Source organism: Daphnia magna, linkage group LG4 (assembly GCF_020631705.1).
Source record: "Daphnia magna isolate NIES linkage group LG4, ASM2063170v1.1, whole genome shotgun sequence".
In the NCBI taxonomy this organism is placed as follows: domain Eukaryota; kingdom Metazoa; phylum Arthropoda; class Branchiopoda; order Diplostraca; family Daphniidae; genus Daphnia; species Daphnia magna.
Window position 1 is genome coordinate 2,913,551 of NC_059185.1, and position 24,137 is coordinate 2,937,687.

Consider the following 24,137-nt stretch of genomic DNA (forward strand, 5'->3'; position numbering starts at 1 on the left):
ACATAAAAGCTTACTTTCTACACACGATGACGTGTCACAACAGAAATATGTTTCTGTGTCTACATCATTGCTTCATTTAATTGAAAACGGGCAAAACTTTCTTGCTACCCACATGTAGGGCGATCATGGGATCACGTAGGGGTGGTGTTCTCTTGCGATTAGATTGCGTTCCAGATGGTGGGATATATCAGAAGCTCATTGGTTCCAAATGTGAACCTAAAACGACGTCACTCAGGTGCCAACAACAAATCATAAACAACCACGCAGTCAGCGGTTAACGCTTATACAACCGTATATTCATGAGAACATCTTATCCGAAAGGGAGATAATAAAAACGAAACGATTAACAAACGAGTGTACACACACAAAGAAATGTTACAATCAAAAAGAGAGAGAAAGAGGAGTGAAAAGGTTTATAATTAGAAGATGACACGTAAAATTTTGTTTTCAATCATGAGAATTCTGTTGCTCTGTTCAAAGCGAAAAAACACAGCAAAACGGAAAGAATTTTTTTGTAGACTGATGTTGTTGAAGGTCAACGCCCTCTTTTCCGCTCTTCCGCTCTTAATATCCTGCCATGGCGATTGTGTGTAAACACCAATTACTGTTTAGTTTAATTATATACAGATAATGAAGATTTCTTGCTGCCAATCACTTCCAATAGCTTGAAAAACTAGGTGATGTTTTCTCTTTGTTTCCACGATGAAAAAACACAAACATTCAGAAAGGGCGAAGACAAGAACGCACATCAACCGAAAAACGCAAAAAACAAAACAAAAAACCTATGCATTCGTTCTTTCTTTAGCTAACACAGACTTCTAACTCACTTTCGAAAACAGAAAAAAACTGCGAGGAACGTAAATCCGATTGCAAAAAAGGGCAAGAAAACTAAAGAGCGAAAATGAAATCCAACAGTCCAGCCTACGACTTCCAGGAAACAATGAGACCCAAGAATTTTTTTGACTGTGGCTAACGTGGGGATCTTCTAACGAATTACGAATCACGAAAGAAACGGCTGTGCAAACATTCTGTAACGATAATCGGAATGCTAGAAAAGAAAACACACACATAATAAAAAGGGGGAACGCTCGTGTGTGGAAGAAAACATTTCAGAAAAAACTTAAATTCAGTAGAAGAAAAAAAAAAAATAATAATAATAATAATACCGGGGAGAAATTACTGGTTTTCCTAGTTGGCAGCAGCTACAGGAACAACTTTACGTGGTAAGGGGATCGCCTTAGATGGGCAGAGACACACGAACCGGATTGCATACATCGATGATTTGGTTTGTAATAAAAACCGAATAATCGTTTCGAAATAGTTAAGATAGAAAAAAAACTTAAAAAAAAAAAAAGACATCAACTACTGTGCAAGGAACGTCCAGGTTGATGCGGGGTAACGGGTAACACGATCCTGCAGGACACACGCACTACTTTAGATCCCCATGTGACTCCTCCGCGTCCAACATTTCTTCAATATCATCAGCGTCAGCGCCACCTGTCTGTCCAGATCCTTCGCTGCCGAGCTCGTAATCCTGAAGCTCGGCCTGTAACTCCTTTTCCCATTCTTCATCTGTAGTTATTATTAGTATTCATAGAGGAACAAACAGAAAAGGAAATTCTAAACATGATTCCCTGATACTTAAATACAGGATAATTGACATTCCTAAATACCGTTCGGTTTCTTGGATCCGAGACGCTTGATGCCCTCCTGCACTTCTTTTAGGTCTTTGGACAGCGTGTTGCTTTGATATGAATCAGAAACGAACTCGTTCGTCGGAGAATCAGGTGTATCAGCACCCTCTGCCATGCGAAACTTTGAAGAAAAAATCATAATTTGGGAACACAAAGGAGATTTTGTTTACCTGTCTTGTCATCCTCGTCGAAGCTTGATTCACGCGAATGATTGGCTGAATCCCTGTTGCCTTCTCCTTGAGTCATTGACGACAATTCCGTCGACTGCCTTAAAAGGCTGACCCGGTAGAAATAGTTGCGCCAAAACAGTTCCTCTTTGATGCTAAAATACAACCAACGTTTTTAGCATCGTAATACAAAATAGCGCATTTTTGTATTACATTTTTGGAACCAGTTCAAAACGCATCGTCTCCAGGTTCGGATCTTCGGCTAGCGTTGCTAACGCAATCGGGTAGAATGAATCATAGTCAAACTGAAACTGCACGCCGGCAGGTGGGCTTCTTACAAAATTGCGTCGATCCTTCAATATAAATATGTAAATTCATTTAGTTCTTATTTAAAACAAAAAAAAAGCTAAATTGATTGCAAAATCTATTACAGTCGAGAGAGAAAGAATTTCGGCCTTCAGAGCCTCTTCTTCCGGATAACCGACCCAAGGGGGGATGGATCCTTCTATTTTATTTTTGCTTTTGATGAATGCTTCTTGCTCTTTATTGAACTCGCTGAGGATGGTCTACGGCAGAATAAAAAAAAAAGAATAAAGATTACCTTTCAAAGTGAATAAATTACAAATTGAATTACGGTTTCTTCCACGGTTTTCTTGATTTTGGCGCCAGCTTCAGTCACAGTTTTGCCAGCCTTACTCACGGCAGAAGCAAAGAAACTTCCAATCGTTCGAGCACCTTGCATAGTCTTTTTGGAAACTTCTTCCAAGCCTGAAAAGAGTGCGAAAAATATTACATATTGGTTTAAGTAATACAAGCTACTGGCAGTATACCTGAGCCAAAACCTTCCTTCTCTCCTTCATTTTCCCCAGCCTCTTCCTCAGGATTGGTAGTCTCTGCTTCAATTATGACAGGTTCATCTGTATGTGGCTCCTTTGGTTCTTCCGGCTGGTCACTGTTTTCCTTCTTGGACAACCAGCTGCTCATCTGGTTCTTCATGCTACTAAAAAGATCTCCTTTGGGCTGTTCTGGTTCTAGAGTGCCTCCATCAACACCAGAAGTTACTGCAGCACATAAAGGAATTACAAGGAGAGTTATGAATCCTCAATGTGATCACGCAATCTGAACAAACCTGGGCTCGAAGCAACTGCTTCTGCAACAACAGGTTCCTCAGGATTCTGAGGGCTTGTCTCCTCTGAGGGAGCACCTGCTTTTTTTGCCCCAATCCATGAAGAGATTGAGCTCATCTGGTTTGTAAATCCTGAAAACATGGTTGTTTCTAGAACATACAAACAGTACATTAAATGATTGTTATCCCCCAAGTTGCCATTAATCAACAAGGATCAAACAGTAACATATTGAAAACAAATGGCTTTATGACTGTAAAAAACTATACATATCTTAAATGCAGTATTTCTTTCAACTGATCTTCATAGAAATTATACATGTTAATTGCAAATTCAAGCAGGCTGTGGTTCCATTTTGTACGAACTACGAAGCCAAAAAGCTTCACACCGACTAATAAGGCAAACTATCGAAAAACTACTCAACTTCTAAATACGAATCTTTATTTCGTGATATATAGGGAAAAATTCTTCCGTAATAGATATATAATTGAAAGAATTGTTGAAAAATTCCATTACAGAAGCTAACATTCTTGATATCTAGAATATGTACAAAATGAAGCAAATATCAGCACACAATTTACCTTGTTGCAAATACGTGTAGTTTTGCCACGTCTAACGAAACGAAATATGCCAGGTTAGGGTATTGTTTAGATCGTAATCGTCAAGAGTGAAACACTCGGCAACGAATAGACAGATGATATTGACATGCAGTTGAGAAGCGCGAGTGCGTTCGTAACTCCACTTGCAACCAATGTGAAGCGCCGCCGCGTCGTAGGCTATCGGGATTCGGGATACCCTGCTATGTTGTAGCCGGGATTATGCCAGAACAATGTACGCTGTTAACAAGCGTTCACAAGTGCTTTTCCATGTTTATAGCCCTCTCCATTTTCTTCTTTGGCCTCCCTATTTAGAAAGTACTAATTACTCTTTTGCACGATAATAATCCGTGTCCAAAAATTTTATGGGGGTTTGAGACGAAACATAATCTCAATCGAAATTAAATTTCAGAGAAATGGCAAATAAATTTAACATAAAAAAAGTGGCAAAAAAAGGATCAAGTTTTATTGACTGAGCACGTAAAATCAGCAACACAATAGTTTAAGGTTATTCCTTTTTTCAATAATCAGTTAAAGTTAAGTTATCCATGCTTTCGTTTTCCTATCTTCACACATAAACACATACACACACATTGTTATTAACATTTTTGTATGCCTTTCTGTTGTACACGTGTTGCATGGCGGTGCTGATAATATTAATCCAACGAACACAAATTATGCAGTACTTCTTCGACGAGTAACACGCGTCGTAACATCCGTGCCAAGATTTCCCGGGGCACTGGCTGTGAGGAGTACCATACTGGCGATTCTGGTGCGCACGATGGGTCAGGCAACAAGTAAAACAAATCCTTGCGTTTCTTAGCATCCTCTGGGCTGTAATAAGAATGAAATTAATTAAAAGGGCAAAATAAACAAAATAATAATAATAGTAAATTAAAAGAATCACAAGAAATTCCCATTTACCATTTGGAAACGTAAAAGTTGTAAATTTTCACTGGACAATGAGGTAAATAGTCAACATTTTGTGGCATGTCTAGTGGTTTCTTACGCCTAACATTATCCATGGTGCCCGCAACTGAAAGTAAAGTATCGATAATTAATTGCAAAGAAAAAACTACAGCCAGAAACGTAACGATACCCGTAGTCTCTTGTTGCGTTTTAGTGTCATCGAATTGAAGAGAAAATATTTTTGCTGCATTTTTCCCCGTAGAACCACCGTTTGAAATTCCCCCCACAGAGGAAGTTAAAAAGGTTTTCTTAGGAACCTTTTGTACGTTCACAAACGACATTTGCAGATGCTGTTCGGCCGTATAGAGACGAAAGTATTTGGTGTTGAAATAGAGCATCGTGAAGACGAGCACAATAGGTGAATCAACACCCAGCTGTCGACACTTCCACAAATGGGATTCTTTTAAACAGGTCATCACTTCCGTGGGGCTGCCAGAGTTGATTCCTTTCAACAGAGCGTCATAAAACGGTTGAAGATGTTTATCTAATTCAATTTGAAACGGCAACAATGCGGCATCCATCAGCAAGTTCTGCCGCCGAAAGTCTGCCCCAAAAGCCAAACTCTCTTGTAATCCTGAAAAAGAACAATTCAAATTCAGCAATAAAATCAGTCACATCGCGGGTCTGCAGGCAATCCTACCCGAGATGAGATACAGAAGGATGTCTGGCCTGTATCGATCGCCATCCGGTTTCCTGATTTGTTGCACGAAAGCTATAAGAGAAGTATTCATATCCACAACACTCATTTCACTGAATTTGCAATCGACGAGCCTTCTGTTTTCACTCCGCTTCGTCCAGTCCTTCCACGCTCTTACTCCCGCCTCTTTCTGGAAACCACCTTTAATCACACACCATAGCAGATTATCGTAAGAAAATTTGTATTGATCGAATAACGTGAATACCTTTGAAATGCAGGCTCGGCGAGTCTGACCTGGATGTTTTAGTGGATTCTTCGCTGTCGCTTGAGCTTCTGCAATCGATATCTCTCAGCCGTTTCGTCGCGGGCAAAGAAAAATGCGAAGTAGAGTGAGAGCGCTTTCTACTTCCATTTCGAAACGACGAAATACTGCACGATGGAATTTCCAACTCGAAATTTACTTCTTCGGTGGCGCCAGTCGGGTCAGCGTCTACGTGTTCATCTGCGACGAGATCATGTAGACCGACAGGATTGGGAGATGTGGGAACGTTGGTTGATTTCAGATCATCGTTGGCATCGATCGTTTTTTCTTGGACGGGCGAATGATTTTCTTGAACTGAAAGAGTTTCCTCGCCCGTTTCTTTTTTCTTTGCCTCTCCCATAACTTTCATCATCTCATCCAAGAGATTAGAACCGACGGGAAATATAAAAGGAGTAACTATTGGCATAGGAAAAGCAACAGGGAACGGAGAAGGGAAGTTGTACATCCCCATTGGTACTGGGACATATATCGGTACAGGAATTGGGATAGGTATAGGTATGTAAAGCGGCTTCCTATCAAACAGTAAAAAAAAAAAAGAGTCAAAAATGCAAAGTGAAAGGCTAATGGAAGTTAAAAAAAAAACAACAAAAAAACATACCTTTCTTCATCTGTCGATGTACTCGCGTCACACCCAACAACTTTAGGTAATTCGACATTCACCTGTTCTGCCGTAGATTTCGTCTGTTCACTCTGACAGAGATTACTGGGACGGCACCAGACCGACTTATTCTTCATCTCTTTAGGTTTTGGCGGAACGAGCACAATCTTGTGTTGAAGCTCGATCGGAAGCATGGTCGTGTTTGCCGGAGGCTGACTACCGGTTGCACTGGAAGCTGTGGTCATAGTGTTATTGACGATAGACGGAGTAACCTGGGTGCTAATAGCTGGGAGATTACAGAGCGTCACAGTGCGAGGCGGCACCGGTGCCTGCAGGGAAATCGGGTTCGATAGTGTAGTGTGTTGTATAAGACTACGTGACTGCGACGACAATGGAGACTCGACAATCAAAGACTGTAATGAAACGACTGTTGGGGCGACTGAAGAAGCGGCGGGTGGTGCAGTTTCATTTGAATTGACTTTTTTGCGAGCAGTTTCTCGTGAAATCGGAATCGGATAATGAGTGAAGCAATAAAGCGAGCAAAAGAATATCATCTAAAAGAACCAACATAAGAAGATTAAAGACGAACGACTTACAATTAGGATAGAAAATACCTGTGCTTCTAATTGGCTCTTGTCTTGTATTGTCTTGCCAAAGACAGTGTCGCCTGTAGGCTTACGGATCATGTCGACATTGTATTTCTTCACCTGACAGCGAGCACAGAGCTCAATCTTTCGCTTTCGAATCAGATGGATCGCAAAGCAAACGTTACTGCAGTACCAACTTAATGTTACATGGTGCGTCAGTAAACCCTTATTCGCGTTCCTCGACACGAAACGAGGAGTTGCATTAATGTCGAAACAACGAGAGCACGTCTCACAATTAAGTGTCGTCACCTATTGTAGCACGAAATATTGTTAGCGAAAATAAGTTGGCTGGGTGATTGTACCGAGTTCAAACCTTATTGGAGAAACGAAAGGCATTAAGACACGGTTTGCTACACAACCAATGACTACGACCACCAAGATAGACTTCTTCCTGAATCTCCTTTAACTCATTACACACAGAACAAAATCTTCTTCCATAAAAATACGTCTTGTTTGCGAGCCGAAGGGAGAGTTCTTCGCAGACAGGAGAACAATGTGTCTGACAAAATCCAATATTCGTATTTAAATTTCATGTCGTCGATGTTTAAAAAGTTAAAGTTACCTTTTCCTTATTGGACATGTTAACCTGGCAGGTAGCGCATAATTTATGATTCCCTTTGAACTTTTCAAGACAATCAGCCGTACAAAACTGGCGAATGACGGTGCCGAAGCGAACACAAAGTTTACCCAATATGTTGTCACTCACTTGGGCGTTACACATGTTGCAATGGGATCCGATGACTTTCATGTAGGTTTCTAGCAATAAGACGATATTACAGTGAGATATGATGTTTTTTGAAATGTTTAACTGATATATACTTAAACACTTCTCGGAACAAAACTCCATCGATTCCCAAAGGAGAGCGTCCGTTCTATCATGAAGAGAAACGCGACAAGACCAGCAGGCTAAAGTCTCTCGTGCCAATTTCTCGGTCTGATCGATAGACGTGGTAGCGACTACGCTAGAAATGCTGTTCATGACGGGACTGTATAAAAGTGACAATTTTAAATTATATTATTAAATTAATTAAATTAAATTATTATTATACCTGGTTTCAGAATCTTCGAACTCCATTTGAAATTCGTCTGAAAGCGTGTGAATTTCTATGTCGGGTTCAATTACTATATGCTGTTGTAAGGAATCGCATAATCGTACGCCATTGCTATCACTGCATGTTTCCTTGCCAACATCCTTCTTTCCCTTTGGCTGGGAGTTGGAATCTGTTGCTTGATCTGTGGCTTTTATTTTTTCTGTTGACCTCATAGCAACTTTACGGGGCACATGAACTTCAGGACTGTTTGATGCAGAGGAATTTTTCTCTAATGGTAGTAAACCAGGTAGGGGCCCTTTTTTTGATTTTAAAACAGAATCTTGTTCAGATGATGATTCTTCAGTTGCTGATATCTCCGCGATCACTCGAAGATCATCACAAATTTCTGCATAATGACACACAAATAATTAATATCAGACAAAGTAGACTTTAATGACATGGGAGTTATACCTGGCTCTTGTGAAAAATCACCAGCTATTTCTTTGACAATTTCAACACCCCTTTTAGCTGCCTGAATTTTTTCAGAACTTTCACCTGATGTAACGGATACTGATGTGTGCTTGCTGGGAATATCTTCTGTTTCAGATGAAAATGAAGGTCTTGAGCTTTTTACAGTGCTTACACTACCATTAACAACACGTTCAACAACAAAGACATTATCTGAAGTTGATTTCTCAATTTCTTGAAACACTTCAATGATGTCACTGTCCAGCTTATTTGAACAACTAGATTGTAATGAAGATGTTTCCAATTCCTTTTTTTCAGCCTCTTTATTTTCGATAAGTTTTTCCATCCTGTAAATAAAGAAAACATTTCTTGTTGACACCGTACTGGAATTTACATATGTACATTTCATAAATGTGGAGAAAAACCTTTATACTGTATGGTTATATTTTTAAATTTTGTTACTTCTGTGGAAAATATTAGCTGTTCTCTCTTGAATCCTTAAGCTTATGCTTTCCCAAGTTTAATGATGGGGATACATGCTGTAAATCTGTTTGTATCGAAGGTGCTTTCCAGATAATAAAATAGAAGTACACCGGCACGCAATAAACACGCAAGGTAAAACAAACATGTATAACACAGTGAATAAACGGAAATAAAAAGCTACAATTAAACCGCTAACAAAATTTACTTGTTTGCCTTCAAAACACTACAGAAACGCGATGAAGCATTTGAACGATGCCAAATTTAATCAATAGATTTCCTCGATGAACATCCATTTTGGAATTAGGATTTCATCCAAAATATTGCCACGTTGGCAACTTTGAAAAATAAACAGAACATTCTTCTGTCAAGCAAGCGACGCTTTTATTATGTTGAAAGTTGCTACGCATTTTTTGAAGTGCAATTGTTTGCCAAAAAATATTCGACGCCAAGAAGTCCTCACGTATTTGGCAACCTTGAACAATGGCGGACAATGAGGAAGAAGGGTAGGGTAAGGTAGAAAAAGGAGGCGTTCGTAGTGTTTGCCAAGTATTCATCGGGTGCGTTCATTAGTCATACCAGAGGTATAGGGGTCACCCTCTGTACCCCTGGTTAGAGATTTTGACCGATGGGTAGACAGTTATCACTGCAACGCAATTTTCAATTGAATGAATACCCATAATCAAGTCAATTGTAGTATTACAGAAATATACTTAAAACTAAAACATCGATTGACCAAGGTCATCGTATAACGGACTAAATTCAATTACCATGTTGGAATTGACAAAGTTCAAATGCCAGTAATGATCGGGGAAAACATCAGCAACAAGTAACCTACTTCGCTGTTCCTAAGATAAGGAGATACTGATTTATTTGAAAGCCGACTAAAGACCATATGGAAACAAGAAAAGGCAGGGGTCACCAAAAGGGAAAATGAAACTCGACTGAAGTCGAAGCTTCGGAAAAGGAAGAGGGTGAATTTCTTTCTCAAAAACGCCGCCAGCGTAAACGGATTTCGAGGTGATGTTCTACGTTTCCTACTAATCGGAGATTAAGTTTTTTTCTTAATTTAGCAAATTTCTTTGAACGAATTATTGTCAGATGTATCGTAGCCGTATGATTAAAATACTTGTTCATCGTTAATCGATGAAATTTTGTAGAACAACCCAACTGTATCCGAGTTTCATTGTGATATGCAACGCCATTTCTAACCCTACTAACTACGCTGGAACTCTGCTGGAATCTGTCGAGCAAGGACATAATCTAAAGAAAGAATAATTCTCTCTCTAGTGATCGGTGACATGAAATGGCTAAATAGGATTTTCAGTTTGAGCCACATACGGCGTCGGACATCCATAGCATACCTCTGGCCTCAGGCGAACATCCTGGCAGTGTTGCCAACTAGCCGAGATTTTGGAGTGGCACCCGGGAGAAACGCCGGGATTTGACCAAAACCGGGTTTTTTCCGGGAATTTTGCCTAATAAAATATTTTTTGTGTGTGATACTATATAAATCGTAAAATCGATGTTTTTTTACACTTTAAATCCCATTTTTCGTATAGTTTTTTGAAGACCTTATCAATACTCGATAGGTGTCGTTGGTTGCATACCTATGTTATTAACGTGCCTAACCCTATAATTGCCTGTCGTGTAAGAATTAAGAAGTCAAGAGCAAGAGGCCAAGAGCAGGCGACGCGCTACTCGACGAGGCGACGACAGATGGTCTGAATTTTATTCAGAAAATTTTGATTGATTGAATTGTTTAGTTTTGTGATGTTGCCCCAGCTTATTCGGTAAGCATGTTTTTGAGATAGAATAAGACGAGGTCTTTTAAATGACTGGGAGATCCCTGAATCCATGTTGTCTTCCAAGTGGTTTACGAAGAAAAAAAAATCCCATTCTGCTTCTTCTCGTCGCACTGACTAGCTTTAAGAATTTTTCTTGTCATATCCCTCTCACAATCATTGTGACACAATGTCAATTGAATAATTTTCAATTCCCACCTTCTAATCAAAATGCTTTTTAATTTTGTCTTTGTAATTTCAGTAATTAATTGCAACAATTGTTTTGCGATTCATTTAATGTGGTATAATCCAGAGAGATCTCGTTCGTTCAATGCAGTATTTGTCTTCCAATAAACAAGCAAGTGTTTCCGTCTTTAAAAAAATAGCAAAAACAGCATTTAAATTCATTTAAACTAAAAACCGGGATTTTTCCATCAATTTCCGGGATTTTTGAGAAAAATCTGAAACCGGGATCGTTCCGGGATTTTTTTAACGACAAAACCGGGAAAACGGCCAAAAGTAGTTGGCAACGCTGCATCCTGGGAACCATTGTGTTCGATGATTCTATTCCAGGTTTCATCCTGCAACCATCTTAGGTGGCACGCTGTAGGCAGTTTCATAATATCCAAAATTTTCAGTTACAGATTGCAACGTGGTCTAGAAAGATCCACCTTAAGTAAACTTCGTTGGGCAATAAATTTGCTCTATAAAAGTCGAGTATCGATTGCCACCGTAACCATTCTCCGGGGTATGACTCCGCCATGTTTTTCCTTCATTCCTTGAGGCTAAAAGTGGTGAACACTATTTGGGTGGAGAAAATTAAGGGTGGCTGTTTAAATACTGATCTAAGGACTGTGGTAAGTTATTTTTGTTTTCCATACCCAATTAAAATGCTCATCTGAAAAATTAAAAAGCAGTAATCTAAATTTAGCATAGAAGTTTCCACTGTTGCCAATTCTATCAAAATGTTCTCCAAAACATTCTGATCACTTGATCAGCCACCATTAAGACCAAACCAAAGCTTAATGACTCTGATCAAACCACCAAATTTTTAACACGTGAAATAGATAATTGTTGAAGAAAAGAATAGCTCGTTGGTAAAACACAGATCCAGGACTTCTAAAATATGGGGTTAGCTACTGGTGCAATTCTGGCCCTTTTCACGTACCAAATTAGCACAAAGTCACCGTTGCGTGGGTGTGGCCAACTTCTAGTCATTCGAATTCTGCGGGGTGTCACAATTTTGCTGTAGTCGTCATAGTTAGATTATAGTAGTCGTGATTGTAGTTAGATGATTCGTTGAAATTCCTGTTAACTTCAACGTCGACTGTAAACTGGGTCCTGGCCAGATGTATTTCTTTGAAGGCATTGGCTTTAACGTTATAACCTTATTTGAACTAGAATCCTTTGTTACCAACTCAAACCAGGTCCCATTTTACTACTCCTTTTAGCATAGATTTTAAGAAATCCTTGGTTAATATTAAGTTCTCGTAGGTGCAGTTACACCCTGTGGTTTTCCCATGTTTGGTGTTTTGCCCTAGGTGTATCAATTTACTGGCTGTTTTTTCGCCAATAGTGGCAACACATTGAATCGTCTGCGTTTCCTTGAACAACAACTAACTGTGCAACCGTTATCTAAGTGACAATTTGGCGGTGTTCGTATGTCGTTTTGGTGAAATGCCCAGTTTAACTGTTTTATTTCTTATGAGAAAAGTAATAACTAGCCCAAAAATTAAAATTTTTTTGCTAATTCAAAATCTATCTGGATTAGGTATTTGTCGTTCGGTGCAGCTGTGAAGTATACGGTACCCAGGACTAGTTGATTTGGTGTTCGTATCTGGAAAATGGCTTGGCTGAAAGTGGGTAACTGAATTACTGTGAAAATTAACCACAAAAAATGTCTTGAAATTTAAAAGGAGATTTAGACGAGAGCGACATGTATGAGTGAATGATTTGTTTATTGCGAAATTGGAACGCAATAAAAACGAGAAATAATAATAACAATGTCAGATGAAATGGATGACAAAATCAAATGGTCAGATGAGCGCGGAGTGGTCCAGCCGCACGCGTGGTTTTCATTGTGCCGTTCGAATCAGATGGTAAACTCAAAAAGCTGTTATCGTTTTTGATGTTTTAGTCGAGTTCCTTAATAACCGTAAGCTTTGTTGTCTTCGGGCTGTGTGACGTAGAATCCCCATGGAGCGAAACCGTAGTCACCGCCATAACCTCCCTTGCCTTCGTAACCCTTGCTGGGACCACGGTAGACTTGCATCTTGACACGACCGTTAGCGTATCCTGCACCACCTTTGTAGGCAGGAGCAGCGTAGCCGGATGATGGAGCGGCCTCGTAAGGAGCATCGTAACCCTGCGGATAAGCAGCGACCATGGCGACAACGACAGCCAAGAGAACGAACTGTGGAAAAAAAAAAAAACACAAGAAAATTCAACGGTTTGCATGAGACAAAGATCCGGAATCGTAGCAAAAACATGAACATGTTTGGAATTGTGAAGGTAATTGTAGTAACTTACCAATTTCATAGAAGCCATTGTTGGATTGTAGTTGTAGTAGATGTCGTCGGATGAAGACTGGATGATTTTAGGACTTGAACGGTTGGCTTATATACCCGAGTGAAACTAGGAAAAACAAATTGGGGAGGAAGGAAAGAAAAAAAAAATGATGCTGATTGGCTTCAGCCCATAACGCTCTTACCGATATACCTGCCCGCCCAACTGCTCCGCCCCGTGAACATGGTGCTCGTGTCTTCATACCTAGCCATAGCCGCAGGATGGAGGTGCCCTCACTGTTTTGTTTTTATAGCTTTGAAGCAAAAAAGTGTACCAATGTCCTTGCTAATACCTTTTGACGCCCAGAAAAGTATCAAGATTTCCATTTATTTAAACCAATAAATTTACTTAAATTTGTCTCTCTTTCAGGTGAATCGCGAATACGCTAATCCGCAAATCAGCACGCACCGAATAGAACAGAGAGAAACAAAAAAACATGACATTGGGCCTACATAAACGCCTGGAGTTCATAATCCAGGTCGAAGACCTCAAATTGGGACTAGGTTTAATTAAAGGTTCGTTTAATTTGGCGATACACATTTTTATTCGTGTTTGAAATTTCTCCTTAAGGTAAACTTGTATGAGGAACAGTAAAATTCTTAAGAAATAGCAGGTGGCTCTAAATTAGCCATATGTTTTGGCAGACGAGCTAATAGAAAAGGAAACAAAGCGGTTCCACCCTATGCCTTAAGAGTATTTCCTATCAGTGTTGGAGAAACGGAATGAAATGAGAACAGCCATCGTTCATATCAAGACGTGGCCTATAGTAACGCAAGTTTATACGTATCCAACAGGCAACAGGAGCAAAAGGTTGGTCTCATTCTTAACTCCAAATTATAACAGAAGTGATGGCCGAATAGAAATTGTGTCGAATAAGCGGTTGCTCTAGGCTTGGTTGTAAATGATGTCATTTAATAACGACATCCTTTTTCCTGGAACCAAGTTATACCTTGACTCTTTCCCCAACGATTCCGGTTTAGCTGAATCGTTCAACCCAGATTCAAAATTTAGACGTTTATCGGTGAACGAATCGGCACGGATATAAAACCATAAAAAAGAAATCGTTCAAACGTGATTTTAATTTTTTTAAATTATTTTATATTTCATGATCGCAGGAAATACAAAACTTTTTTGGCAACAAGCCGCGGAGTCCAGCCGCATTTGTTGTCATCAAATACATATATTATAATTGTTTTTTCTTTTTCTTTCTCAGGTGATGGTGAGTCTTGAGGGGAGGGCATTGATTTTCACCGTTGTGATGGATAACCACAGGCCAAAGCGCTGCAGAAATGATTTTTAGCCGGTAGCCTTAATAGCCCTTTCCGTAAGGTTTGTTGTCTTCAGGTTGTGTGACGTAGAAGCCCCAGGGAGCGAAAGCGCCATCGTAGCCCTTTCCGTAGTCCTTTCCGTAGTCCTTGTTGGGTCCACGGTACACCTGTTCGCCGCAAATGAATTGTACGAAAATATATAGGTGATGTGGCAAAGAATTTTGATTGAATTGAGAACACAATTTCAATTTAATTTTACACCAAAACAAACCAGTGGAGAAATTTAGTCACGTCAGCTTTCTTTTTTTTTTTCTTCTGAAAAATAGTTACGAGTAATTTACCTGCATCTTCACGCGGCCGTTGGCATAACCGGGCTTGTAATCTCCTGCGGAATAAGATGGTGCGGAGTAGGACGGGGCGGCATAGCCAGATTGGGCCGAGACGTAGGCAACGAAAGCGGCCAAGACGACCAACTGTAAAGAGAAAGAAAAAAAAAAACGGATCGGCAACAAAAAGTAAGAATATTTTCAGAAAAGGCATTACAAACTAATGGCTACCTTAAGAATTCGAGTAAAACACAACATGGTAGACAAGTAAAGCCTTGGAACTTACCATCAATTTCATGGAAGGCATTTTGAGTGAATGTAGATGGGTTGCTGGGAGAACTGCTGCTTTCAAACAACTGATGCTGAATCTAGAAATTCGGAAGGCTTTTATACATCCACAGGTACTCGGAGGAACACGTGAGAGGAGGGCAGTTCTATCCCCCTTTGGTACATATGTCCTGTATTAAGTGACGGTGATCTTCCCCCCTCAAAAGCTCACCTGACCGCAACGCTCACGATGGTTTCCTGCCCGTTATTTTGCTGAAAAATTTCCCCCTTTTTTTCTTTTTCGTTTCACTTTATGCTTCATTTCTTTCGAGTCGTGCTATCTGTGTGTGTGTGTGTGCTATAATGACCTTTAAGAACAGTGGCAAGCAAGCATGCATGAAAGATGGGTCTGGGGCCCTCATTTTCTCTGGCGTTTTCTAGGACAAACTCATTAGTCAACTTCTTTTGCCGAGGAGGAATATAAAAGAATACCCAAGCACACGTACAGGTCATATAATCATCATCTTCTCACTGACACACACCCTGCTGCTGATGCAGTAACGGCGTGAGGTTGTCATTGAGAGCAAAAGGTCAAAGATTATATATTTAGTAGTCTACGTCGGCACATAAAAAAAGGCGAAAATATTTGTGTTTAAAAATAGAAGAAGACGAACAATTGAGGCCAGTTGAACGCTGTGGCACACAACAATTTAGGTCATAATTTTGTTCACATATTCTAAAAGCCTTGGGTACATTTTTGTTGCTGCAGCCATAACATGTTGCACTGCTTTCTTCTGGTCATCTACCAACTTTGCAAAATATCGACTGCTGGCAGATGACGACACACAATCTGCTCGTATGGTTTGCCACTTTTTCTGAATTTTTATCTTTTTTTTAAATGAGGAAATGCACCCAGTATGTCATTTTTCCTTTGTTACAGGTTGCTAGAAAGTATGTCTTCCAATAGGGCTCTATACTTAATGTTATAAAAGGAAAACGACCATCTGTTATTTTCCCATGTTTTCTCTGCGCAATGTAAAAGCATTTTCGCCGTTGGTGAAAAATGGCCATTTTTTCGTCAAATCAACCGTTTTATTATAGCCAGCAGGCATTCTGTTCCGAATTTTAGAGATCTCAATCAAAACCGACACAAAAGTAACACTGGGTTGCACAAAGAGTTAAAAATTGGTATGTATTTTCAGTGTCGTACAAAACCACCACAAGGTGATTTCAAAACTAAAAATTTCACGGGGGGATGAGACAATCAACACAAGGAAGGGATCTTCCTTTGAAGCCACCAATCATCAGGGTAATGATACTTTTGTATTTCTATGCCTTCACGTGGTGCTGGAAAATACTGATTCGGCCCGTACTTGATTCTCGAAAGCGGTGGTAAGGCAAGCTGACTAGGAAAGCATTCGAGCAGAGGATTTTCGCAATCGTCAGGTAAAAGAGCTCTTTTCAAACCGGCCTTGCGCATCATCATGAATTCGGACCGTTGCAGAAATAATATCAGTCGAGCGCTGACATCTGGGCCGACCGCATTCGGAAGTCCAGGAAAGTTAACTTTATCCATTAATTTGACCACATAAACACCTTCCAGCATATCATAGTCCAGGATAAGGTCTTGTGTCCTGAAGAACCTGGCAATAAATGCTTCATCTTGCTGAGCCAAGGTGTCATCTATCAAACACATCTCGACAACATTTTCCCACATTCTTGGGCCTTCATTATAGAGAGAAGCCCAGAGGCTCTCATAACAGATGAAATGTTGCACTTGCAGTATTTCCAATGCCCTATGGACCCGTTCAGCAAGGAAGATCACTCTGAGCTGGTCATCTGGTCTACGGTTTAGGCACTCTGGTTGGGCAGACTCACCTCTTCGATAGTTGATGTACTTAATCAAGCACAACATTCCTAAGGCAAAAAGTCCTGAATACACTAGCCTCCTTGGAGTTATCCTCATCCTTATGTCACTATTCCTTTCTCAAAATCATGGCTGAAATACAACAGATGAATTAAAACAATATCTGGCTTGTAAATCACCTCCATCAGAAGATTTAGTGCCTTACCTTAAACTAAGTTTCTCACAATTTTCGTCACCATTTTTGTTACTTGTTTTTTGTTTGTTTTGTTTTTTTATTTATTTTTTATCTTGTAGCCATTTCTTCGTTCTTCTTTCCGTGGTGTCAAATTCTTCGATTGGAATGGAGTTTATTTCAAAATTTTTATTGTATGCCATTAATTTTCATTTCTGTCCCAAAAGTTTATTTTTAAATATTCCAATTAAGTAATTAATAAATCTATTCCCAGATATTGAATCGATTAAAAGAAGGTAAAAAAACAACTCGGGCAATGCCGAGTCATCAGAGTCAATGGACTCGATTGGGCCATTGCGTTATGCGTTTTCGGCTTTACTGTCTCAGCAAGTCAGCATCAATAGTTTCTGCACCCCTTTGAAGCCGTTTTTCAAGTTGAGAAAGAGAGAAGAACTTAATTGTTTTTCAGTGACCGTTATTCGTGCCAGTTGAGAAAGGAGAGGCAAATTTAGTTGTCGTGTGTAATTATCGACTTGGCAAACTAGAGAGCCGAGTGGTGTCAAGCTTTATTGGTCGACCTGGTTTGTTGGATTGCGAATTGATTTACGTCGCACAAAGGTATACTGAAAGGGCAGGAAAGAAGAAAAATGTCGGCACTATTCGCATGTTCCCGTTGTTTCAGTCGCCATCCTTTCGAGGAGTTATCACAAGGTCAACAATTGTGCAAGGTGTGTGTAGTGTAAAGTGAAGGGGAATTTTAATAAAAGCTACTGGATTAGTGCTGTCAGATTTCACATAGTGAAAAGTTTTTTGTGTGTTCAGAATTGGATTCTCATCATGTTGCTCGTGTTTTCCATTTACCTAGGAATGTAGAGGCGCTTTCCCTATTGTCAAATGCACCTACTGCCGTTCAGAGTTTCAGCAGGAAAGGTAAGATGGAAGGAGTTTTCTTTCTTGTTAGTCATTAACTGATGCAGGTGTGCGCACACAACAACTTTTGACAGCAAAGGGAATACTAGTACCATCTGCAAAAAATGTGAATTCAATGTCAAGCAGTACGGCAAGCCTTCAGCCTGCGAATACTGCAACATAATTGCAGCGTTCATTGGGAACAAGTGCCAACGCTGCACCAATTCAGAGAAGAAATATGGACCTCCTGTCACTTGTGAGCAGTGCAAGCAAAAATGTGCTTTTGATCGCAAAGACGAAGACAAGAAAAAGGTGAGAAAATTAATTACCTAGTGTGTAATAATAATATTTCTCAAATTTTCCAACTTACAGGTAGATGGCAAGATGCTTTGCTGGCTGTGTACGCTATCCTATCGTAGGGCACTGGCTAAGACGAAGCATTCTGAGCGAGGCTCTCATTCGAATTCTTCGAAAACTAAAGAGCAACAACAGCAGCAACACAGGAGCAGCAGCCACCATAATCACCACGGCAATCACCACAATCATCATGACAAACGTCCCCAGCGTCCTGACGTCACCAAGGTCCTTTTCACCTTCAGCTGGTTTTTGTTGGCTTGAATTGATCATGTATTTTTGTCGCTGTCTAATCAATAGGTTGGACTTGGTGATAGGGAAGAAACTGGCCCCCCAGCCAAAATCTTTCGCCCCATGATCAACCGTGACGCAATGGTTGATCCCAACTCGTCTGACCATGTTGTGGCTATAACTGAACTTCGAGAGCAAGTAGCCACTCTACAGAAGCAACTCTCCGTCAAAGACAACCAACTGTTGGCCAAGGAGAAACAGGTGAGTCCCTTGCAACTTGATCTCACTTGTTTCTTTGGAGTCTGCAACAGTCGCGCGACTGTTGCAATTGTTTTCGGACACACACATTCCCAAATTCTGGCGTGTCTATAGATCACTGAGCTCAAAGCGGGCCAATTCCGCATGGAGCAGGAGCATCGCGTCCGGGTCAAGACGATCCAGAAGGAGCACGAAGCCAAGGTGGATATTCTGCAGGAACGTATTAAAACCTACCAGAGGGAAGTGGCCACGCTGAACAAGGCCAATAACAAGCACAAATCTGACCAGCAAAAGCAGTTGCATCAACAACAGAAATCCGCAGCAAACGCCATTGCGACTGCTAATGCTGCTGCCTCTTTAGGCCAGAGCAGCAATTCGACTCCGGGCGGATCGAAAAGCCGTCAAGGATCCGGCTCGGATTCCGACAATAGTCCCAGAACTTCATCGTAAGAAGGGAAATCCAACTACAAAGGAATTAGAAACCAATCCATAATTTCTTCTAAAAAAAAAATCTTGATGAAAAAAAAAAAAAATTGATGATGATGATGTCATGCCGTTCTTCCTTAAAAAAGAAAAGAGAAAAAGGCGATGATCGGAAAAAGGTAGTGATTTTGGCTCATCTTTACAATCATTTCTTTCTTCATTTCCTATTTTCTTTTCATCTATTTCTCTTTTGAAATGAATTGACTCTTTGATCCATAACTCACACCTTCGTCCTCCTTCCTTACACACTCCTTAGCATAATTCCAACAACAACAAAATCCCCTCTTTTTTTTAAAATCGTGTTGTGTCTTTCGATGATTTAGTTAAACATCGCATTGGACTTATTAAATTCAATCAAAAATAATGCGAAATTATTTAAATATAAAAAAAAAAAAAAAGGAAAACATCGAGCTGGGAAGATGTCAATAAAATATAAAGTTGCGTGGTGGAGAGAGGCGAAAATATGTTTGTTTTTTTAGAACAATTTCATTATTGCCTTTTTATCCGGTCCGGGAATTTGCGATCCTTTCTCATAGACGGTAAACCACCAGTGATTCGAGTCTTAAAAAAAAAAAAAAAAAAAGATGGGAAATGGCATAAAATAAAACAAAATTATACGATATTTACGATCGATTTCGATGACCCAAAGGTAACTGACGTTTGTTTTCTCGTTCGTCTTCCTATTGGTTTTGTTCGGTCGGCGGGGCCAGTTCGGTGTTCCAATCCATCCGAACGGATTGGCGTACAGAGCGATTGCACGTAAAACTGATGCACTACGACGATTCGCTGTCGTCTTAATATTTTCGGCCTGATCACGTGGAGGTCGGCCATTACAAACAACGATGGATAACATGAAGAACAGTAGAATCTTATCCATCTATCCGGTTTGATGGTCTACGATGTAATGAAACGAAAAAGCTCATCCGTACCGTGCGTTTTGAATCTACGTAGTTTCTCACTGACGTCTTTTTTCCCACCCATCATCATCCCACCTTTACTCTCCTGCCCATGTGTCTCTGCATGTTCTATTAGATGATAATTTAACACGATTTTACCGTTACATTTCTTTGTAGGCGACATGGCGAGAGGCACTGGCGGCAGATGCGTACGTCACACTCGTGTAACGTTAACGACATCGTCAAGCAAAGCCCAACTGGATGCTGAGCGTGCCCAATGCAGTGACATCATTCAACGCGAAAAAGAGAAAATGACACATGGAGCGTTATGGACGCCTCTCGGGTAAGGTTCTCAATTAGATTTCATTAGTAGGTAACATTTTTTTGAAAATCTGGAAAGCTTAACTTGCGATTAACAAGTTCTTGGTGTTCCGTTATTGTCGGACAAGATGGTAGGCACTTAAACCGTACGACATAAAACTTGTTTAGAGTGGGAACAAAAAGAGGGGTAAACAGTGGATGTTTGTATGTGTAGGATTAAAGTTGGGTTGGGTCTTGTGTAAGTGAATGTAGCAAGGTGGCACCGCCCGTCCCAGCCGTTTTATTTTAAAAAATTATTTGTGTACGTAAGAATTTCCTCGCCAAAACAAACTATTGACGAAAATAAGGTTGTCCCTGTAAAGTTAATATGGGAGCATGTAATGAGATGGATATTTTTCCGCTTTTAAGGAAAAACAAAACAAAAAGTCAATAAGGTTAAACAGGTAGGCACGCTATCCGGCTATTATTTCGGGAAAATTATGATAGACGAACGAAATTGGATTTCATATCAAATGATTGGTCTTAGCTGTATGTGTTACAGCTGCCAATTTTCATGTTTGCCTTTTAGCAGTGCACAGCAGAAAGAAACATACAATTTCTGTCGAATTCTACGGGTAAACACCGTAAACTGCTGCAACTGCAAACACTTGGAAAACATTCCCAACATTTCCGAAACACTTTCAGTCCTAGTGTTAATTGCCATCGTCCAGACTCAATTTTGTTGTGTCGGCTTTCAAAAAAAAAAGAAAAGAAAGAAAAAGTTAACTGGAAACTGGCACGTATCAACAGGGTGTTCCAAACTTTGTAGTTCCTATGGGGGGGGCGGAGTAAAATCAAAAAGCGACTGCGTGAAAAGACAATCCCGGCCAATGTAATCCTTTAGAAAGGCAAAACACACACGCGGATCATCTACTGTCTAACGAAATCATTGAAAAAGGACAGACGCTTGTTACTTACACCCACCATTCAGGTGTTGTCGTTTGTGTTGTTTCTTTTGCTTTCGCTGTCTGATTGTCCATCCCTTGACACCATCGTAACAAAGTTGAGCAAAATAATTTGCAAAATTAGTCATCCTTCAATTTTCTGTTTGCTATTGGACGATCCTGTGAAATGTAGGGTCACGCCCTATAATCGATATACCTGTCCTTCAAATTAATCCGCATTCCGGATGTTTATTCAATGAAAAGAGCCTCGCCCTCTACCTTTTTTTAAAACTCTTTTCATGTGAATTGTTTTGACCAAATAGGCCGGCGATGTATTTCATCGAAGACGATCACAAAGCAGCCGACCGACCGGTTGACAATAAAATGGATGGAACGCCTCCGCAGCCATCGAGCGGAATCGCCGCTGTTGTCCCAGATCTACAAGAAACGATGTGCATGCTCCAAATGATGTCGCTCGATGGACCTCTGGCCGAATTGAAACCTAAACCGGCCCTGTCTGGCATCTCCATGCCGGGCATCAGCAACATCTTTGGCGACACGAACCTATCACGCAGGATTGTCTGGATTCTAGTCATCGTCGCCGCGTTCGTCATAGCCATCATTCAGGTGATTCATTTCAACATCATTTTTTTTTTTAATTCACTTAAAATTTGGGACGCTTATTGAAGATGTGCGCCGAAAAAGTTCTTAGCCGTTAAGACTTGAGTGCAATTTATGGCGCTTTGTGGTGTCATAGTGTCGCGTGCAGCGACAAATGATGTATCATTTAAAATGTGCGGTCGTGCCTCCATAAAAAAAAAAAAAAAAGAACATTCATAAAAAGATTTTGTTGGTTTTTTTCCCCTTTGCAGGTGAAAGATCGTGTTGAATATTACAGTTCCACACCGGTAACTGTCAACGTGCGCGTCACAATGAACGACACGCTCCGCTTCCCCGTTCTGACGGTGTGCAACAAAAACAGTTTCAACATGAGCCAAATCCGACTTTTAGAAAAGGAAATGACGGGCAGCGTTAACAAAGTCGAGGTCAACATTAGCCAACTTGTCGGGCTACGAGGCATGGACGCCAAACAGCTGTGGGACGTCATGGCTCACGATCCCGATCAATTCATCGTCGAGGTAACTACGATTTGCTACTCTTTCTGTGTGCCATTGATTTAATCTGCCTCGGTTGGTGGTACGCCCCGTTTGCAACCCGTGAGAAGCACATTTCTTTGTCACGTCAGTGCTTAGTCTGATGGCGTGATTTTTCGTTGGTTTTCTGTTGCATTAGCGTATGAGTTGATACACGTAGGGTATTGGGGTAAAAATAAATGTGCGGATGCTGGTGCATTAAAATAGTTAACGTTTAATGAATTGATAGTGCTGGTTTGGACGGAACATTAGCTGCAACCAAATTGGCCGCTGGACCAAAGTGTATACCTATTTGGGCGTCTGCTATTCGTTCATCCGCAGTAAGTTGTCGTTTCCATTGGCCTAGCATTTCTCTTTATAGCACTAAACGCGAATGTGTTGGATGAAGACGAAACTTCGGTGAAAACGACGGGCAGTTTCAACAACCTCTACGTCAAGCTGAAAGATGACGAGGTGGAATGCTCGTCACTCTTGTGGGGGGCCAAGAAGGGACATGGCGAAAGAGGGTGGAAGATGATGATTCACGATATGCGTGACTCGCCCGTCATTGACGTCCGCACGCACGGCAGCACGCTCGACAATGGCTGGGGTAAAGACGTACGCATCTATCTCAGAGAGGTAACCACCTCAGTGACCTTCACTAACGCAAACTAACACCGAATTTTGCTTTTTAAAAAAAAAAAAACTTTGGGGAAATTGTCTATTTTTCACTCCAGTTAAACTTGATTGAATTACCTGTTAATCCCTCAAAACAGTTCCGCACGTTAAACGTCTGGAAACGCCCGTGTTTAAGCAATGGCAATTATTCAAAGTGCATTGAACGCTGTTTCGTGGCAGCTGCCGCCGACCGGATGACATGCAGATTACCTTTCATGGACATCAAGTCAGGTGAGTTGCCTCTATTAGTTTTTGTTTATTTTCAATATTCAAATTCTTTTAATTCTATGTGCATTTGTAGTGGGATATCGTAATCGCGATATGGAATACTGCAACACACCGGATTCTTATTGGAATAATTCAAAAGAAATCGATAACCTCCTCGTTTACGGTCAGTGGACAAGCAACAATTGCAGCCACTGCCAGCGGCAATGCCATCAGGATTTTTACATTGCCTACACCGAAATGACGAAAAGTAAACCCACGGAAAGTAAACTACGTCTTTTCTATCAGGTATTTATTTTCTTTTTTGAAACAAACCAAGACAATTTCAAACGAGATCGAGGCAATAAATGATTTCTTGTATTTCACAGGATTTCACGTTTGATGAGATCCAAGAGAGCGCCGACTATGGGGCCGTATCTCTACTCTGCGATATCGGCGGTTCGCTCGGTTTCTTGCTCGGCTTTTCTGTTTTGACCGTCTGCGAAATTGTTGACGCTATCGTTCAAACTTGTTTAACATCGTGCCGACGGCTTTTCAACAAATGCCGAGGATAGAAATGAAAGGCAATTCTACTTAGGTAGGCATCATCTAGTCGTGGCAGACTGGTTGCAATTAAAATTTTGTTTGCGAGATTCGATGTAATAATATTCCTGAAAGAATACAGCATGAATGGAATTTCGAAAATGTCGAAAAATGATTTTGAAATTATGAGTTGAAAACGTTTGCTTGAAATAGACAGAACCA

General features: G+C 40.5%; 6 protein-coding genes and 2 long non-coding RNA genes across 14 annotated transcripts; 2 read left to right on the top strand and 6 right to left on the bottom strand.

Moving 5' to 3' along the window:
* Nucleotides 1-274: 274 nt before the first annotated feature.
* LOC116922182 (synapse-associated protein of 47 kDa) lies at nt 275-3,724 on the bottom strand. 2 transcript variants are annotated; one of them, XM_032928614.2, is made up of 9 exons: nt 3,567-3,724; nt 2,991-3,137; nt 2,692-2,922; nt 2,496-2,629; nt 2,293-2,427; nt 2,075-2,214; nt 1,865-2,016; nt 1,674-1,802; nt 275-1,572 (listed from the first exon to the last, which is right to left on the bottom strand). In XM_032928614.2, the coding sequence occupies exons 2-9, from the start codon at nt 3,127-3,129 to the stop codon at nt 1,430-1,432; spliced, it is 1,203 nt and encodes a 400-aa protein (XP_032784505.2). In that variant the 5' UTR covers nt 3,130-3,137; nt 3,567-3,724; the 3' UTR covers nt 275-1,429. The 2 variants fall into 2 exon arrangements, with proteins under 2 accessions (XP_032784505.2, XP_032784506.2); XM_032928615.2 differs by having other exon boundaries at nt 1,438-1,572; nt 1,666-1,802.
* Nucleotides 3,725-4,025: 301 nt separating this feature from the next.
* On the bottom strand, nt 4,026-9,641 carry LOC116922164 (zinc finger MYM-type protein 2). 6 transcript variants are annotated; one of them, XM_032928584.2, is made up of 13 exons: nt 9,504-9,641; nt 8,257-8,600; nt 7,804-8,191; nt 7,574-7,740; nt 7,317-7,510; nt 7,068-7,253; nt 6,722-7,003; nt 6,108-6,661; nt 5,453-6,021; nt 5,191-5,388; nt 4,681-5,124; nt 4,506-4,617; nt 4,026-4,415 (listed from the first exon to the last, which is right to left on the bottom strand). In XM_032928584.2, exons 2-13 carry the CDS (start codon nt 8,597-8,599, stop codon nt 4,238-4,240), a joined length of 3,615 nt encoding a protein of 1,204 aa, XP_032784475.2. In that variant the 5' UTR covers nt 8,600; nt 9,504-9,641; the 3' UTR covers nt 4,026-4,237. The 6 variants fall into 6 exon arrangements, with proteins under 6 accessions (XP_032784475.2, XP_032784477.2, XP_032784474.2 ...); XM_032928586.2 differs by lacking the exon at nt 9,504-9,641 and adding an exon at nt 8,716-8,996 and having other exon boundaries at nt 8,341-8,600; XM_032928583.2 differs by lacking the exon at nt 9,504-9,641 and adding an exon at nt 8,687-8,995.
* A 2,815-nt stretch (nt 9,642-12,456) lies between these two features.
* Nucleotides 12,457-13,185, bottom strand: LOC116922196. Its single transcript, XM_032928631.2, has 2 exons — nt 13,047-13,185; nt 12,457-12,930 (listed from the first exon to the last, which is right to left on the bottom strand). The coding sequence occupies exons 1-2, from the start codon at nt 13,062-13,064 to the stop codon at nt 12,664-12,666; spliced, it is 285 nt and encodes a 94-aa protein (XP_032784522.1). The 5' UTR covers nt 13,065-13,185; the 3' UTR covers nt 12,457-12,663.
* LOC116922202 lies at nt 13,095-14,313 on the top strand. The gene is made up of 3 exons (XR_004393924.2): nt 13,095-13,392; nt 13,452-13,585; nt 13,653-14,313. It is a non-coding gene; the product is annotated as an uncharacterized LOC116922202 (long non-coding RNA).
* Nucleotides 14,158-15,123, bottom strand: LOC116922198. The gene is made up of 3 exons (XM_032928633.2): nt 14,963-15,123; nt 14,692-14,823; nt 14,158-14,517 (listed from the first exon to the last, which is right to left on the bottom strand). The coding sequence occupies exons 1-3, from the start codon at nt 14,981-14,983 to the stop codon at nt 14,392-14,394; spliced, it is 279 nt and encodes a 92-aa protein (XP_032784524.1). The 5' UTR covers nt 14,984-15,123; the 3' UTR covers nt 14,158-14,391.
* A 993-nt stretch (nt 15,124-16,116) lies between these two features.
* LOC116922192 lies at nt 16,117-17,172 on the bottom strand. Its single transcript, XM_032928628.2, has 2 exons — nt 17,016-17,172; nt 16,117-16,942 (listed from the first exon to the last, which is right to left on the bottom strand). The coding sequence occupies exon 2, from the start codon at nt 16,907-16,909 to the stop codon at nt 16,208-16,210; it is 702 nt and encodes a 233-aa protein (XP_032784519.1). The 5' UTR covers nt 16,910-16,942; nt 17,016-17,172; the 3' UTR covers nt 16,117-16,207.
* Nucleotides 17,173-17,347: 175 nt separating this feature from the next.
* LOC116922167 lies at nt 17,348-24,077 on the top strand. The gene is made up of 13 exons (XM_032928593.2): nt 17,348-17,710; nt 17,848-17,912; nt 17,960-18,203; nt 18,264-18,473; nt 18,546-18,737; nt 18,849-19,180; nt 21,681-21,984; nt 22,230-22,496; nt 22,741-22,831; nt 22,900-23,129; nt 23,267-23,399; nt 23,470-23,681; nt 23,762-24,077. Exons 1-13 carry the CDS (start codon nt 17,630-17,632, stop codon nt 23,945-23,947), a joined length of 2,547 nt encoding a protein of 848 aa, XP_032784484.1. The 5' UTR covers nt 17,348-17,629; the 3' UTR covers nt 23,948-24,077.
* Nucleotides 19,236-20,177, bottom strand: LOC123471594. Its single transcript, XR_006646399.1, has 2 exons — nt 19,845-20,177; nt 19,236-19,778 (listed from the first exon to the last, which is right to left on the bottom strand). It is a non-coding gene; the product is annotated as an uncharacterized LOC123471594 (long non-coding RNA).
* Nucleotides 24,078-24,137: the final 60 nt, after the last annotated feature.

Excerpts from the sequence above, each read along its gene's own strand:
- LOC116922182 (XM_032928614.2), bottom strand. The coding sequence starts at position 3,129 with ATGTTTTCAGGATTTACAAACCAGATGAGCTCAATCTCTTCATGGATT. Across the intron at positions 2,017-2,074 it reads TTTGAACTGGTTCCAAAAAT|CATCAAAGAGGAACTGTTTT; the intron begins GTAATACAAAAA and ends GTTGTATTTTAG. Across the intron at positions 1,803-1,864 it reads CGACGAGGATGACAAGACAG|AGGGTGCTGATACACCTGAT; the intron begins GTAAACAAAATC and ends TTCGCATGGCAG.
- LOC116922164 (XM_032928584.2), bottom strand. The coding sequence starts at position 8,599 with ATGGAAAAACTTATCGAAAATAAAGAGGCTGAAAAAAAGGAATTGGAA. Across the intron at positions 8,192-8,256 it reads TGATTTTTCACAAGAGCCAG|AAATTTGTGATGATCTTCGA; the intron begins GTATAACTCCCA and ends GTCATTATGCAG. Across the intron at positions 7,254-7,316 it reads ACATGTCCAATAAGGAAAAG|ACACATTGTTCTCCTGTCTG; the intron begins GTAACTTTAACT and ends GGATTTTGTCAG.
- LOC116922198 (XM_032928633.2), bottom strand. The coding sequence starts at position 14,983 with ATGCCTTCCATGAAATTGATG. Across the intron at positions 14,824-14,962 it reads TGCCTTCCATGAAATTGATG|TTGGTCGTCTTGGCCGCTTT; the intron begins GTAAGTTCCAAG and ends TTCTCTTTACAG. Across the intron at positions 14,518-14,691 it reads ACGGCCGCGTGAAGATGCAG|GTGTACCGTGGACCCAACAA; the intron begins GTAAATTACTCG and ends TGCGGCGAACAG.
- LOC116922192 (XM_032928628.2), bottom strand. The coding sequence starts at position 16,909 with ATGAGGATAACTCCAAGGAGGCTAGTGTATTCAGGACTTTTTGCCTTA.
- LOC116922167 (XM_032928593.2), top strand. The coding sequence starts at position 17,630 with ATGTCGGCACTATTCGCATGTTCCCGTTGTTTCAGTCGCCATCCTTTC. Across the intron at positions 18,204-18,263 it reads AAGACGAAGACAAGAAAAAG|GTAGATGGCAAGATGCTTTG; the intron begins GTGAGAAAATTA and ends TCCAACTTACAG. Across the intron at positions 23,130-23,266 it reads TACGCATCTATCTCAGAGAG|TTCCGCACGTTAAACGTCTG; the intron begins GTAACCACCTCA and ends CCCTCAAAACAG.